This window comes from Petromyzon marinus, unplaced genomic scaffold, assembly GCF_048934315.1.
Source record: "Petromyzon marinus isolate PM22_M1 ecotype Great Lakes invasive population unplaced genomic scaffold, UKy_Petmar_22M1.pri1.0 PM_G_Scaffold_82, whole genome shotgun sequence".
Lineage (NCBI taxonomy): Eukaryota > Metazoa > Chordata > Hyperoartia > Petromyzontiformes > Petromyzontidae > Petromyzon > Petromyzon marinus.
The window spans coordinates 294,903-311,533 of record NW_027423038.1 but is presented as its reverse complement, the minus strand read 5'-3'; the positions used below and the strand labels follow the sequence as shown (position 1 = coordinate 311,533).

The window sequence follows — 16,631 nt, the reverse complement described above, 5'->3', positions numbered from 1 at the left end:
CGGACCGTGGGATTGACGTCGAAAAAAATTTGCCGGGCGGCACGCCCCAGGCTCCGCGGTGGGACTAGGCCATTTCGTTTTCCCATCCGTCACCTTAAAAGTGGTTAAAATCGCGTTTTGGTGCGATCTATCTTAATTTAGTAATTTACTTTTGCCGACCGGCTCGCAACAAAGCACGCCGTTGCACATGCGCGAAACGCTGACGCGAGTTTCCCCCGGCAACGGGCGCGCACGCCGTCGCTGCAGGGTGGACGCCATTTCTCACTCACCTTCTAAATGCAAACAAAATTTACACGCGACGCCGAGGTAAATTCATCAAAGTGTCACGTCCTCTTCTCTCCCCCCCCCACCCCAATGTGTGCAATTACTATTATAGGGTCGGTAGATACTAAAATTATCGTGCCTTTACACGATTATTCTAGCATGGGGGGGCAATCTAGGCGAGGCCGGGGGCTCTGCATGGTACTAGGCCTCAACACGCCACTCTTGTCAGGTGAGGACTTTGTGCTATAGAGTCGATATACCCAGCGTTGCCCGGGGCAAAAATATATTTTAAAACTTCTGAAAACTTAAAAACATAACATACCAATGCAAATATATAACTCAGTAATTTTAAATTCAACCTGAGCGCACCAAGAATCGATTCTTTAAATCGCACAAAGGAATCGAAGATTGTAGATTTTTTTAGAATCGCATATTCTCGTTTAATATACAGTAAGTTGGTTGCATGTCGGCAAGTATGCTAAACAATTCGAACAGACACACATTCACAAATTTCCCTTTCATATATAAGATAAAGTCACCATGTACTACTGTAGTGAAAGCTGTCATCATAGCAGGAACCACCATAGTCGGTATGCACTGCTGTAGTCATAGCAGGATACCACCAGTCAGTATGCACTGCTGTAGTGAAAGCAGGAACCACCACAGTATGCACTGCTGTAATCATAGCAGGTCCAACCACAGCCAGTATGCACTCCTGTAGTGATAGTAGAAACTGCTATCCAGTTGGTAGATACTGCTATAGAGTTAGTAGATACTAACAGTCAGTATATACCACTACGGTCAGTAAATACTGCTACAGTCAGTAAATACTACGACACAGTCAGTAGATACTACTATACAGTTAGTTGTTACTACTATAGGGTCGGTAAATACTACTGTAGGCCCAGTAGATACTACTACAGTCAGTAGTTACTACAGTCACTAAATACTACTAAACAGGCAGTAGCTACTACTGGCTCAGTAGATACTACTATACAGTCAGTAGATACAACTACAGAGGCAAGAGATACTACTTACTCTATTGTATTAAGGGTGTGTAGGTATATATACCTACGCGGGGATAAAGATATTTTTTGAGGGGGTGGGTCGACAATTTTCAGAAACCTTTTAGATCAACTATGTACCCCACACTTTCTATGACTTTTTGGACTTGTGCAAGCCTCTTATAATTTTGTTGGTGGAGAAATGGACAAACGGCCCACCGGGCTTTCACAATACCTTAGTATCTGTGTATGTATATGTAAGGTTTTTAAGAGAAGTTTTGAAATATATTTTTTTTTACCCGGGCAACGCCGGGTACTTCCTGCTAGTAGGTTAGATAAAATACTGTAGGAGCCAGAGGACATCCCTGTCGCAGAAACGGCTCTGACTCCCGGCCACGAAATTTTACCTGGGCCCGCTCACCATCATGAAGGGTCAGGGACTCCCCATCACTACCACCACCACCCTCACAGTGACTCTCTCACCTCTAGCTCGTACTCCGCCTGCGTCTCTCTGTCCAGCGACTTGTCGGGGGTGTTAGATATGACGCCTGTGCCGAGTCGGTTCACCGGAGGTCAACCACAACCATATGCCGGCCGGCACATGCACGCACGCGGTGGGGCGGGGGGGGGGGGTGGGGGGAGTTCGTTATCGTGATGTCGGACTCTGTTGAGTCACATCGCGTCAAATGGAAATGCGTCGATAGTAAATGTTGCTGTATGTTAGTGCTGTACTAGTAATGAATTGGCACGTTCTGTGGTGTATAGAAGTGTCGTGTAGTGTCCACCATACACTACAATTGTAAATGTTGTGAATTTGCTCTCCTCCCCCACCACCGGACGCACCTGACGTTTTGTTTACGGTGAACATTCCCTGTGGGTCTCCACTAACGATGTTGAATGTGAGGCCCTTGCCCCGGGGCACGCTGTCCTTGTCTGGGTCCCAGGCTTTCACTTGGAATATAACAGAATGAGAGTTCTCCATAGCGTCGGCCTGGTACCACGTCTGCGACACCCACGGGGGGTTGTCATTCACGTCCTTGGGTGGGGGGGGGGGGGAAACCACACACGGTACTCTCATCGTGCCGTTTTAAAACGCAGCGGCGCGTACGCACGTGTTGAGTGCGCGCGAGTTTCCGTACCTGCACATCCACGTAGATGTGCAGTGTAGAGAAGCGTTGGAAGACTCCGCGATCCGTAGCGCGCACCTCGAGCCAGTAGCTTCTCACCGTCTCGCGATCCAGCGGCCGCATCGTGACGATCACCCCTGCCGTCACGAAACGCCGTGAATGACACGCAGCAGAGACGGGCGCCAGCGTGAGCCGTCAGCCGGCGTCATGAACCATGAGGAGCAGGGAGAAGGAGGGTAGTAGTGGTGGTTGTAGTGGGTGCGGTCTACCGGTCTCCAGATGAATGCTGAAGACCCCCAGGTCGGATCCGCCCACGAGGGAGTACCGCACCTCCCCGTCCAGACCCTCATCGTGGTCCGTGGCCGTGGCGGTGAAGATGGCAGTCCCCACGGGGATGTCCTCTGGCACGCGTTTGCTGTCCATGGAATACGCGAACCGCGGGGCGTGGTTGTTCTCGTCCACGTCCGTCACTTCCACCGTCACCCGGCAGACGGTCGACGGTGGCCCCCTGGGGTCGCCGTCGTGCGTGGCCACTGTTAGGTCGTAGCGGCGTCGTCTCTCAAAGTCGAGCGGCCGTGCCAGCTGCAGGGCCCCGCTCGTCTCATGCACCGTGAACGTGCCGTCCCCCTCGTCCACGCTAACCAGCGTGTAGTGCACCTCCCCGGCCGGCCCCACGTCGGGGTCTCGAGCGTCCAGCCAGCCGAGGACGGCCCCCACCGGGACGTCTTCGGGCACGCGGAGACGGAGGGGGTCCGGCGCGCACGTGGGCGTGTGGTCGTCCACATCATCCACCGTCACGATCACCGCGGCGACGGAGGAGAGGCGGCTCTCTTCCGGCACCAGGTCCGACGCCTCCACCAGCAGCGCATGCTCGGCGCGCCGCTCGCGGTCCAGCGGCGCCGCCACCTCCAAGGCGCCCGTCTCGGCGTCCACGCGGAAGAGGTCGGTGTCGGACAGCAGGCGGTAGCGCACGGAGCCCGCGTCGCCCTCGTCGCCGTCGGCGGCCTCCAGCCGGAGCACCTCGTGGCCCGGCCGCACTCTCTCCGGCACCCGGACCGCGTAGGCGCGCCGCGAGAACTCCGGCCGGTTGTCGTTGACGTCCAAGATGACGACCCGGACAGTGGCGCTTGCGGAACGCCGCGGCGTGCCCAGGTCGTGGACAACGACGTTCACGGAGTAGGAGGTGACGGTCTCGTAGTCAAGCGGCACCAGGACCCTCACGACGCCGGTCTCCGCGTCCACGGCGAAGCCGCTCGCCCCGCCGTCCGTCAGGGCGTACAGCAGCTTCCCCTCGAAGCCGTCGTCCGGATCCTCGGCCTCCATTCGGATGACCTCTGCCCCGACGCGCAGGTCCTCGCGGACTTCCACGGCGGCCGCCGGGGCGGCGAACGCCGGCGCGTGCCGATTGACGGTGCTGGCGGCGACAGGGCGCGGGCGGTCTCGCCGTTGGTCCGCCCGGTGGAGCATCTCGCCCATCCTCTGGGCGATCTCCGTCGCCACGCACTGCAATGACGGCCTCCAACCGGGACGGGCGTCCAGGACCGAGATGTTCAGGAACGTCTCTGCCGAGAGCTCCCCGTCGGTGGCCGTGAGGCCGAGGTGAAAGGCCCCCGCCGGCCCGACGGCGACGTCGGCGAGGGAACGCGCGAGCGTCACGACGCCGAGGGCGTCGTCGAGCGCGAAGAAGCCGCCCTCGTTCCCAGACGCAATGCCATAGAGCACTGGCCGGAGGTCGTCGGCGTCGATGGCCAACACGGTGAAGATCGGCTCGCCAGGCCGGAGGTCCCGGGGGATCTCACCCACGCAGTTCCTCACAAAGACGGGCGCATTGTCGTTCACGTTGGCGACGCGGACAGTCGCGATCACCTCCGCCTCCCGGCGGAACGGAGTCCCCCAGTCCGAGGCTCGCACGTGCAGCCAGTAGACCCCCGCCGTCTCGTCGTGGTCCAGCGGCCCCGTCGTGACGATGATGCCCGTGAAGGGGTCAACGGTGAATGGGCCGGGCTCGGCGTCCGCCAGGCCGTACGTCACGCGGCCGTCGTACCCCTCGTCCTTGTCCGTGGCGTGCACGACGAGCACGAACGTGCCCGTCGGGACGTCCTCGCTCAACGAGGCGAAGTAGTTGGGCCGCTCGAAGACCGGGGCGTGCTCGTTGTAGTCCACGACGTCAATCGTGACGCTGGCGACGCCCGAGCCGACGTCGGTACCGACGTTGAACGCGAGGCGGCGTCTGTCGACCGCCGCCAAAGACTTGCGGACGGAGACGACCCCGGTGGCGGGGTTCACGGCGAAGAAGTAGCCGTCGGCGCCGCCTCGGACGACGTACCGGCAGCTCCGCGCGCCGCAAGAGGCTCTGACCGCGAGCACAACGGCGCGGGGCGGAGACCGCCGCTCGACGGCGCCCGCGTAGACGCTCCGCTCGAACGCGCCGGCGGCGCCAGTGGCGCCGCCCTCCCGGACCGTGACCCTGACGGGCCGCGAGTGCTTGGGCGACCTCCCCCCGTCGCGCGCTTGCACGGTGAGGTTCACCCCGAAGGGGAAGTCCGCCCAGTCCAGCCGCCCCGAGAGCCTCACCGCGTAGGTCGAGCCGGGGTCGGTTCCGTCCGTCGGGGCGACGGAGAACGCCCGGAGGGGGTCGCCGGCGATGATCTCCACGGCGCTGATCTCCCCCGCGGGGCCGCCGTCGTTGTCCTCCACGGCGAGCTCCGCGTACGAGGCGGCGGGGTCGGCAAATGACGCCCGCGGCCCGTGGGTCGCGACGACGGCAATGCGCGGGGGGTCTTGGTTCGCCCAGACCACGTTCACCGTGATGCGCGCCGAGCTGGACAGGCCACCGCTGTCGACGGCCAGCACCTTCAATATGTACATCCCCCAATCATCGGGCTTCAGCCTCTTGACGAGCATCACAGCGCCGCTCGTCGGGTGCACGGCGAACACGCGATCTGCCATGGCGTAACGGATGCGCCCGTTGGGGCCCTCGTCAGCGTCCGTGGCGGCGACGCGAACGACGACGGTGCCCGCCGGCGCGTCGTCGGTGACGAAAAGGCCGACGGTGCTCGCCGGCGCGTTGAAGTCGCTCGCGCCGTACGATGACATCGAGAACAGCGGGCTGAATTCGTTGCGGTCCATCACCCGGACGTAGACCGTGATGAACGCCAGACAACGGCGGCTCCAGGTGACCGCCCTTATCCCCAGTACGTAGCCGGGGCGCTCCTCGCGGTTCAACGGCACATTCCCCGTGCGGATGCGCAAGATTAAAGTGTCACCCAAGTGCAACCCCTCTGCCGTGAACCCGGCCCCCTCATCCCCGGATACGATGGAGTACGTGGGTATGAAGCCCCAGAGGCCGATGTAGAACCCCATCCTGCTGTGGCTCTCCACATACGTCCTGGGCGCGGAGTTCTCGTAGACGGTGGCATTGTAGAAATATCTGGCTAAGGGCGGCTCCGGCTGGCCGCCGCACGGCGGCAGCAGCAGCAGCAGCAGCGGGAGGAGCGCCGAAGCCATCTTGTTGGGCGTCATGGTCTGCACTCGAGAGGCAATGACGACAATGATGACACCGAGCAGCGGTCGGAAAGGCGGGTGCCGCGAAAGTCTCCGGGTCCGTTCGGTGCTCCCAATGGGGTATGGGTCCTCCTCATCCTGTAACATGTCAGATCAAGACCAAATATAAACCAAACAATTTTAAGTTTGCCAGGCAAGGCGCCCCCCACCGAGCTACCGGGTAGCGCTTTTTCAGTAGCGAACTGGCCGTCGTAAACGATAGCTCAGCAAAGTGGCTCATCATCGTCGTCACGTGGCCAAATACCAGGCGCAGTAGTTAACATCTCCTAGCCACCGTGATGATGATGAGAGATGCAAACTCCAAATCTACAGCAGCAGGCGTCTTCAGGGTTGGGATCGAACCCACGACCTCCTGCGTACCAGGCGAGGGAGGTGACATCTCCCGACCACCTTTTCCAGAGACCCATTCCCAACGTGGACATTTGCGGCGGCCAAATTACTCCTCAACAGTCGCTCGTTCGCAGTGGCGGAGCCAGTGGGGGTTCGGGTGGCACTGTTGCATATATAGGCCTTTTTCCATTTTTTGTTTTTGATATTAATGATTTTGCCAATATTTTTTTTCATATAATCACTTGCGGGGTCACTGGGAGCACAAACAAACGGAACCCCCCCCCCCTCCTTTCGAGCAGCTGTCTTATCACTCTCGCAAAGATAATAACACCCTCCCCTCCCACCAACGGAAACGGTCAGTCATAAAGTCAAATAAAAAAACACACACGCCCCCCCCGGACGAAGGATAACAAACAGGCATTTCGTTTTGGTTAATTTTTTCATGCTTCTGCTAAATGGTAAAAATTCCAAAACTTAGCGACCAAAGATGAAGCTAACATTATCGATCCTCACACTCACTCCAATTAAAAACCAAGCCACAATCTACATCAGTGGATCATTACTCATTTATTAATTCAATACTAATGTTATTTTCACCTTTAATAATTTTCTACACCTGACCGAAGCATCAAGAATAATTCTAGCAGTCAGGGTTATTCCTAAGCCAAAACGAATCCTCTATCCTGGGGATATCAGATACTAACAATAACTCGAGAACAAACAGCACAAACCCAGGATACAGACGGTGGAGAAAAAATTTACCCTGAGAAATACGTGATGATAATGTTAAATCACAAATCTTGGGAAACAAACCAAATAATCATTATGCAGTATTGAACCGAGGGTTATCCGGAAGAGATGAGGCGAAATAGGTAAAACTTACACAACCAAGATAAACTGTATCCCATAGGAAAAGAGCCTCCCAACCTTCTTTGTCTTCCCGCAGCACGGGATAGCAAGGAATGTAACGCCCAGAGCGAGGGAAATTACTCTTTTATTGCAGGGGGGCATCTGTGTTCCACGGATGAAAAGATGGCTTGGGGAGAGACACAGATGGCTTAATAAATGACACACACACACACGGACACACTGACACCCCCCCCCCACCACAACACAGAGCGAGATCAAAGGAAGTTCCGGTCCTTTGTGAAGAAGGCGAGCAGAGAAAGAAATTTTGGCATAAAAAGAGAGACACGGGCCATGCATCACTATCGCAGCTACCAGCGGCAGAAGACGGCGACCATCAGCTCGACAAGAAGACACACAGCAGCTCGGAAGAGGACAGCAAGCCAGCTCCGGGTCATGGCCTCGAGAGCAACAATGCGTGTGGTGCATCGCAGAGAAGAGGGGCGAGGTGATGCTCTGTGCCGAGTTCGGCATGGACCGACAGAGTATCGCTGAAAGTTATTCTCAGCGTCAAGCAATCAACCTCTAGAAAAGGGCGGAGAGGGTCAAGCATCGGCCAAGCCAGCCTTGTAGAAAACCATCTGCACGAGCAATCGGCACCGCCAGAGAGAGACGGAGCAAGAGCACGCAGCAGCGCCACCAGCGCCACCAAGCAAGGGTGCCAGCTGCCAAGCATTGTGCCAACTTGGCTCATCCAGCAGGGGAAAGAGCCTGACCAGCCGCCCGTGAGTAAGAGTGTCAGCGCCAGCGAGCGCGCAGTGGGTTCGACCCACACGCACACCGACCAGCACCAGCTGGGAACCAAGACAAGAGATAGGGAACCAGCCGTCGTTCGTATACCCTCCCCCACCCTCACAAACCCACGACGCACCCGGCGTCTGCTCACACAATAATTTACCAAAGAGACAATCCAACGCACCCACACAATAAGAAGACTAATTATAAAAGTGCATGAACCATCAGCTGGCCGTGAAGGCATCCGCGGCTCAGCGAGTGATAAGAATTTACTTCTAATCGCATAAATTACCAATAGATTCATCGATACAAACTAAACTTTTGAAACCTTCGTCACGAATCTACACGCTCACAGAGATAACATCGTGTTAAACCCATTTCTTTAGCATGTAATCTTGTCTACGAATTAATTAAAGCTTAGCCAAAGATAAGAATCTCCCGTAGGAGGGCACGCACCCCGTCGCATACCCTTATTCCAAGACATTTAGTTAATTATATAATCTTGCCGATGAATCTATTGACGTATACTTTTGCCTTTGGGGTATAATTTGCTTTTATTGCCTTTCGTATAAATATCGTTGCGTGCCTGTTTTAAAGACTCTCCCTATCACCAACTAAGCTCGAGTTACGTGGTTGAATTAATCATATGTGCGGTTGCCAAAGTGAAACAACGCAACCATTGATGGTTAAATGTACCGCTCACTGAGGGAAATTTCCCCGATGGTACCGGGGGTAATTCCAAGCATGAGAGTTCGCAAACACAGAAGTGTTTGAGTGTTTCTTTCTTGAGTTCATGCGTAATAATCTTAATAACTGTATCCTGCGGTGAGATTTGAATTTGGAGACCTGACATACACACTAATACATAATCAGCAAATGTTAAAGCAAGAATAATCGTATTATACTGATTGATAATACAAACATAGACAACGAAGCCGAGCTTAATCTAGCATACTTACAGCACACCTGCATAACTTCATACAATTCATTTTATGATCCCGATTGATGATACGACCCTGAGCAACAAAGCAAAGCCCAATTATCATAACTGCCCACATTAGCATACTCGCATACATTTATACGATTCTCCAATTAGCATAATTTATGCACATAATTACATCAAATTACATAATTTCGGATAATTACACATTTTTCCAAATTTAATTTAATTTTTATTATTACGTGCCAGGGACTCTATGAGATGATAGGATATTAGTCCCAGTCCATAATTGGCAATAAGTAACGGCAAAGCAGTTATAAGTGACTCAGAATTGTGCACAGTCGTGTATAGAGTACACTACACATTATTATAGAGTGTAGTAGCAGTGGCAGTAGCGGTAGTAGTAGTGGTAGTCATGGTGATAGTAATAATGGTGGTAGTAGTGGTAGTTAGTGGTGATAGTAGTGGTGGTAGTAATAGTGGTGGTAGTGGTGATCATAGTAGTGGTAGTAATAGTGGTGATCATAGTAGTGGTAGTAATAGTGGTGGTAGTAGTGGTGGTAGTAGTGGTAGTTGTAATAGTAATAGTGGTAGTTTCAAGTTTCATTTATTAGGTATAGCCCTGTGAGCCATGTGGCTCTTAAGTCGGGTGCAACCGCAACAAACAAAATTTGAACACAGAACATCCCAAAGCGACGACGCGCAACAGAAACATCCTGGAATAAACCAGCAAATATTCTACACAAAAAAACTTATTAAAACGCTGTGTGTTAAATCAATGTGATGCAAGCCAACAACAACAACCATAAGACAATTTAGATTAACCATATGTTTTCGAATCACCAAAATAAAGCTGTAAAAACAATGTAACAACAGTAATCATAGGAACTGTGAATTTAAATTGAACAATAAACGATATACATAACACGTACGGCAAAAAAACTGCAGCCATAGCTGGCAGCACGACACTCCCAGTGTATGATGTGTGAGTCAGCAGCAGAGTGAGTGAGTGTATGATGTGCGAGTCAGCGTATGAAGAGTGAGTTAGTGAATGATGTGTGAGCGAGTGTATGATGTGTGAGCGAGTCAGTGGCAGTGTGAGTGAGTGTATGATGTGCGAGTCAGCGTATGATGTGCGAGTCAGCATATGAAGAGTGAGTCAGTGAATGATGTGTGAGCGAGTGTATGATGTGTGAGCGAGCCAGTGGCAGTGTGAGTGAATGATGTGTGAGTCAGCGCACGATGTGTTAGTCAGCGCATGATGAGTCAGTGTATGATGAGCGAGTGAGCCAGCAAACAATGAGTGAACCTGTGTATGATGAGTGAATGGGTCAGTGGTTGTGCGAGTATATGATGTGTGAGTGAGTAAGCGCATGATGAGCGAGTCAGTGCATAATGTGTGAGTGAGTCAGTGTATGATGTGTGAGTGAGTCAGTGTATGATGTGTGACAAAGTCAGTGCATGGTGTGAGTGAGTCAGTGTATGATGTGTGAGAAAGTCAGTGCATGGTGTGAGTGAGTCAGTGCATGGTGTGAGTGAGTCAGTGTATGATGTGTGAGTGAGTCAGTGTATGATGTGTGAGCGAGTCAGTGTATGATGTGTGAGTGAGTCAGTGCATGGTGTGAGTGAGTCAGTGCATGGTGTGTGAGTGAGTCAGTGTATGATGTGTGAGTGAGTCAGTGCATGGTGTGAGTGAGTCAGTGCATGGTGTGAGTGAGTCAGTGTATGATGTGAGAGTGAGTCAGTGTATGATGTGTGAGTGAGTCAGTGTATGGTGTGTGAGTGAGTCAGTGCATGGTGTGAGTGAGTCAGTGTATGGTGTGTGAGTGAGTCAGTGCATGGTGTGAGTGAGTCAGTGTATGGTGTGTGAGTGAGTCAGTGCATGATGTGTGAGTGAGTCAGTGTATGGTGTGTGAGTGAGTCAGTGCATGGTGTGAGAAGTCAGTGTCGGCTCCCTCTGCTTGCGCCGTCGCCCCGCCCCCCCCTGACTCCGTCGGCCCCCCCCAGCTCCGTCGCCCCCCCCCCCGGCTCCATCGCCCCCCCGCTGGCTCCGTCGGCCCCCCCCCAACTCCGTCGGCCCCCCCCCCCGGCTCCGTCGCCCCCCCCGGCTCCGTCGCCCCCCCGACACCGTCGGCCCCGCCCCCACCTCCGTCGGCCCCCCCCTGGCTCCGTCGGCCCCGCCCCCCCCCTCCGTCGGCCACCCCCTGGCTCTGTCGCCCCCCCCCCCAGCTCCGTCGGCCCCCCCCTGGCTCCGTCGGCCCCCCCCCCCGACTCCGTCGCCCCCCCCCTGGTTCCGTTGGCCCCCCCCAGCTCCGTCACCCCCCCCCGACTCCGTTGCCCCCCCCTGGCTCCGTCGCCCCCCCCCCCCCCCAGCTCCGTCGCCCCCTCCCGACTCAGTCGGCCCCCCCTGGCTCCGTCGGCCCCCCCCGGCCCCCCCGGCTCCGTCGGCCCCCTCCGTCGGCTCCCTCGGCCCCCTCACAAACGGCCTCGCCAGCCGCTGCTGGCCGCGCGCGCCTCAGGTGGCCATCTTGCGGGCTGCGCGGGCCCGCGCTGCTGCTGCATTCGCAGCAGCAGCGCGGGCCCCGTCGAGTGCACGCTGCCGGGCGGCGCCGCGCCGCAGTAGCGCGCCAGCCGCGGCGCCGCCGCCGTGCCGCCGTCGTGCAGCGTGAGGGCGTCGTAGCGGCACAGCGGCTCTCTGTAGGCCCCCCCACACGTCTCGTAGGCCCCCCCCACACGTCTCGTAGGCCCCCCCACACGTCTTGAAGGCCCCCCACACGTCCTGTAGTAACCAGCACTGCAGGTGAAGGAGGATTTGGTAGGTTCCATTTGGTACGTGACAGAGGTTGTGGAGGGAGGCTCAATGCACATACTGTTCACTTTATCACTAAATTAGAACTTAAACACCAAATTACACTAACTTAAACTTCACATTTTTCACTTAACAATTCATGTTTACTTAAATACTACATTATTTTACACCACATTACTCGCTGTCGGACGATATCAGCTGATGTGGCACTTCGCTGCTGACAGAAGCAGCAAACAGTGAGTGATAGTAGTGGTAGTAGTGACAGTAATAGTAGTGGTAGTACGAGTGGTGGTAGTAGTTAGTGGTGGAAGTAGTGGTAGTAGTAGTTAGTGGTGGTAGTAGTAATAGTAATAGTGGTGGTAGTAGTGGTAGTAAGAGTGGTAGTTAGTGGTGGTAGTAATAGTGGTGGTGGTAATAGTAGTTAGTGGTGGTAGTAGTAGTGGTAATAGTGGTGGTAGTAGTGGTATTAAGAGTGGTGGCAGTAGTAGTGGTAGTTAGTGGTGGTAGTAGTGGTAGTAGTAATAGTGGTGGTAGTAGTAATAGTTAGTGGTGGTAGTAGTAGTGGTAATAGTGGTGGTAGTAGTGGTAGTAAGAGTGGTGGCAGTAGTAGTGGTAGTTAGTGGTAGTAGTAATAGTGGTGGTAGTAGTAGTGGTAATAGTGGCGGTAGTAGTGGTAGTAATAGTGGTGGTAGTAGTAGTGATAGTGGTGGTAGTAGTAGTGATAGTGGTGGTAGTAGAGAGGGTAGAGGGAGAGAGCGAGGGAGATAAGACGCGGTTTCAGTGACGGTGCAGAACAGGCGTTTCGGCCTCAACCACCTCTACAGCAGCTATGCCGCTCAAAATACACATCGTTTATTGTTGGCGCCTGAGGGTACCGAAGTCGGTTTCACCACCTCAAGGATGAACTTGCAACCGAGTTCCCTGGAGAGATAACTGGTGAGGGGACCCCGACACAGACTGTCTTCCAGGAGGTGCAGATTGTGGGAGGGAAACTTCTCCACTCCAAGGCCAACGGCGATGGGTTTGTAGACTCGGATGAGAAGCTACAAAAGATCTTCTTCAGTGGAGTGGAGAAAGCCCTCGAAAAGAAGTAGCCAGAATGTGTTGAAGCAGAAGCATGCTTTGCATATTCTTGGTTCTTTCGGTAAAGTCACCACGTAGAAGGGAAACAATAAAAGAATACAAATATAAAACAATACAATTCTCACGACGTTTTCGACTGCAACACAAGCAATCATCATCAGGTGTTTTCTCACGACGTTTTCGACTTGTGAAAACACCTGATGATGATTGCTTGTGTTGCAGTCGAAACGTCGTGATCATTTTATTGTTTTATATTTTTATTATTTTATTGTTTCCCTTCTACTTTACCGAAAGAACCAAGAATATGAATCCCTGCAGTCACTAAGGCTTAAAATCAAAACATGCTTTGCTTCTTAACAGAGGTAAAGGCTTGTCTGTGTCGCTGGTTCTAAAGAAATGTATTGATGTTAAAATAATGTATGATTCAAAGCTAGCACATTTATAGTAAGAAATCAGTCAGCATGTGTTAAATAGTCCACTGCTGTATACAAAGCTTTAGTTAAACTGGCACAAGAGCAAATGTAACTTTTCAGTGAATATTATTACATGAAAATAATATCTTACATTAGCACGTACAATTTGTTTTCTGGGAGTTTATATATATCCAAATTATTAATCATTACCAACAAATGTACTTGGTTTCCACGTCTCATTTGCTCTTTTTTAAAGTTAACTCTGACTAAAATGCAAACACATCCTTTGTTCTGATTAACAGCTCCATAAATCTTTTTTTAAAAATCTAGATTTTTGTTTTAACCACTGCCTCCTCTTGCTCTCCAGTGCCTTAATCGTCATAAAAAATGGGTTTGTTTCATACATTGCTAATGGGAGGTTTCGTTGTTCGCGAATGTGCATCGTTTAGCTTGAGACCCAGCCAGGCTTTTCCTGGACAAATATAAATTAGTTCTGGATCCTAAAAAAAAAGCTAATACTGACTCAATCATCATACGCTGACTCGCACATCATACACTCACTCACGCTGCTGCTGACTCACTCACACATCATACACTGGGAGTGTCGTGCTGCCAGCTATGGCTGCAGGTTTTTGTCGTACGTGTTATGTATGTCGTTTATTGTTAAATTTTAAATCACAGTTCCTATGATGACTGTAGTTACATTGTTTTTGTAGCTTTATTTTGGTCTGGTTGTGGTGTAATAGTTTTCTGCGATGTAGATTCATATTTTGTGTGTTTGCGGTTGCACCCGACTTAAGAGCCGCATGGCTCACAGGGCTATACCTAATAAATGGAACTTGAAAAACTTGAAACTTGAAAACTTGTTTTTGTGACCCCCTATGGTGACAGCTTTAACAGGACTCGTGGTCGTTTCACCGTGAGCCGGCGCCGGATGAAGGAGATGGCTCTCAGCGCCCTGCCACGATGAACAAACCACCAACGAGTTAAACTCTTGTCAACCGTCTCCTCTGCATACACATCTATCACTTTGTTGCAACTGGGGAGGAGAAGCTGGTGTTTTTTTTATTGATTTTAAATTTCACTTGGGGGTAGGTATGTTGTCAATTGTATCGTTTAATTCCCGCGCAGACTTTACTTCGAAAATTGGTCTTCAATAAACCCGCGATCTTGATAGAATGCATTGAATCAGAAGCAAGACTTTGTTGTGTTTACTGTTCTAAAGTATGTGTTTTTTTAATAGTTTCAATTGTTGGGCTTAACTGTTAACTGTTTCTTCGAAAAAGCAAATAATTGAAAACACGAGTTGCAGGGGTTTAACTTTGGCTAATCATTGTCCCAAACTAATGAAGTTTTGTAGTAATGGCATGCATACATGTCCTAATTGGTATTGGCAGTAAACACAATGCATTCAGAGTCTTCAATACATATAAACATTCACGAGTTTCAAAAACCATTCCGGACTGGGCCAGTCTGATATTTGACAACACTTTTTTTTAATTGAGCATACATTGCACCATTTATATCAACGTTGATTAGCCAAAACCAATTTCAAGTATGCTGCTGCAGTGGAGTCGTCGTGCAGTGCATTTCACACTGCTGAAAATAATCCCACACACTTGGTTCCCCTGATCACAACGGAGCCATTTACATTAGCAGTGTCGCCTACTGTATTACAGTGAAGCTACACTGTACTCGGCAGGGATTTTGTCTTAACGCCTATGTACAGTGAGGGAAAAAAGTATTTGATCCCCTGCTGATTTTGTACGTTTGCCCACTGACAAAGAAATGAGCAGTCAATCATTTTAATGGTAGGTTTATTTGAACAGTGAGAGACAGAATAACAACAAAACAATTCCAGAATAACGCATGTTAAAAATGTTATAAATTGATTTGCATTTTAATGAGGGAAATAAGTATTTGACCCCCTCTCAATCAGAAAGATTTCTGGCTCCCAGGTGTCTTTTATACAGGTAACGAGCTGAGATTAGGGGCACACTCTTAAAGGGAATGCGTCCTCCTCGGTCTCAGAGTCCCTGGAGAAGCTCGCGGTCGTGACGAGAGCCATCACCAGGGAACGCGTCCGTCGTGAACGACGCCCTCGAGAAAATTCTGATGGACAAACCATTGGGCTGACGAGCTAAAGAAGTACTTGACAGACTTTCCCGCTGAATAATTCTACATGGAGAAGACTCAACCCTCAATCGTTGCGAGTCTACTGCCAAATTGCTTGTCACAATTTACTTTACAGTTACGAGCCGCGAGTAAAAAAAAAATAGCATTTCGTGCAAGTCGTGTTTTTCGAATAACAAACCTTGCCAATGTATACAGGAGATTGTAACTTTCAGTTATTTTCATTTAAAGATGTATAAAAGGTTGCAGACCATCAAACACCGAATTCTAAAAAAAGGAGAGGGAAAGAGAGAGAGAGAGGGAGAGAGAGAGGGAGAGAGAGAGGGAGAGAGAGAGAGGGGGAGGGAGAGAGAGAGATATGGGCAAAGTGCACACCAGGCTGTTGTGCCAACAATACACCTGGGGGAGCACCAGACTGAAGAACGCGGACATCACCGACATGGAAGCCCGAGTCCTCAATTTGGAGGGTCGCCTCGCCGAGGACAGCGACCCTGCTCTTCTCCAAGAATACGAGGAGAATAGGGAGCGTCTCAAAGGGCTACATGAGGAGCAGACGAGGGGAGCGTTTGTGCGATCCCGGGTGAAGCTCATCACGGACCTCGACACGGGATCCCCACTTTTCTACTCCCTCGGGAGGCAGAATGGGAGACGCAAATCCATGGAGTTCCTCTTTGATGGTGACGGTGTCCTGGTGCACGAACTCCAGCAGAAGTCGACCATCATCAGAGACTTCTACGGCAGCCTGTTCTCCCCTGAAGAAACATCAGAACCGGCCCAGGCGGAGGCATGGAGTGGTCTACCCACCCTGGGGGAAGACGGGAAAGAGCTGCTAGAGCAAAAGCTCACCAGGACTGACCTTGACGCAGCTGTAAGAGGACTGGCCCCAAATAAATCCCCAGGGTTAGACGGCCTAACAGGGGAATTTTACGCCGCTTTTTGGCCATCCCTGCGGGAGGACTACAGAGAGGTGCTGGAGGAAGCCTCAGTCACTGGGGTGATGCCTCAGTCTTGGAGGAGGGCGGTGCTCACTCTGCTTCCCAAGAACGGAGACCTGAGGCACCTACAAAACTGGCGTCCGGTCTCCCTCCTGAACACAGACTACAAAATATTGACGAAGGCTCTCTCCCTGCGACTGAAAGGGGTGATTGCACAAGTCGTACACGGGGACCAGTCCTACACCATCCCCAGACGAACCATCCACGACGGCATCTTCCTGGTCAGGGACCTCATCGCGGTGTCCCAGAGGTTGGGCATCCCAATTGCGTTTCTTGCTCTTGACCAGGAAAAGGCTTTTGACAGAGTGGACCACAAGTACCTGCTGGG

The 16,631-nt window shown here is 52.0% G+C and overlaps 1 protein-coding gene and 1 pseudogene across 3 annotated transcripts in view; one reads left to right on the top strand and one right to left on the bottom strand.

Moving 5' to 3' along the window:
• The window catches only part of LOC142921552 (protocadherin Fat 3-like), a 51,837-nt gene that overhangs the window by 32,120 nt on the left and 3,086 nt on the right, over positions 1-16,631 (bottom strand). For all 3 annotated transcript variants that reach the window (XM_076062957.1, XM_076062958.1, XM_076062959.1), the window contains exons 2-5: positions 2,665-6,037; positions 2,408-2,532; positions 2,112-2,304; positions 1,752-1,816 (exon numbers count right to left, since the gene is read on the bottom strand). In XM_076062957.1, coding sequence (XP_075919072.1) covers positions 1,752-1,816; positions 2,112-2,304; positions 2,408-2,532; positions 2,665-5,917 — 3,636 coding nt within the window. In that variant the 5' untranslated portion in view covers positions 5,918-6,037. The remainder of the gene's footprint in view (positions 1-1,751; positions 1,817-2,111; positions 2,305-2,407; positions 2,533-2,664; positions 6,038-16,631) is intronic.
• Positions 12,484-12,804, top strand: LOC142921549 (selenoprotein W pseudogene; annotated as a pseudogene).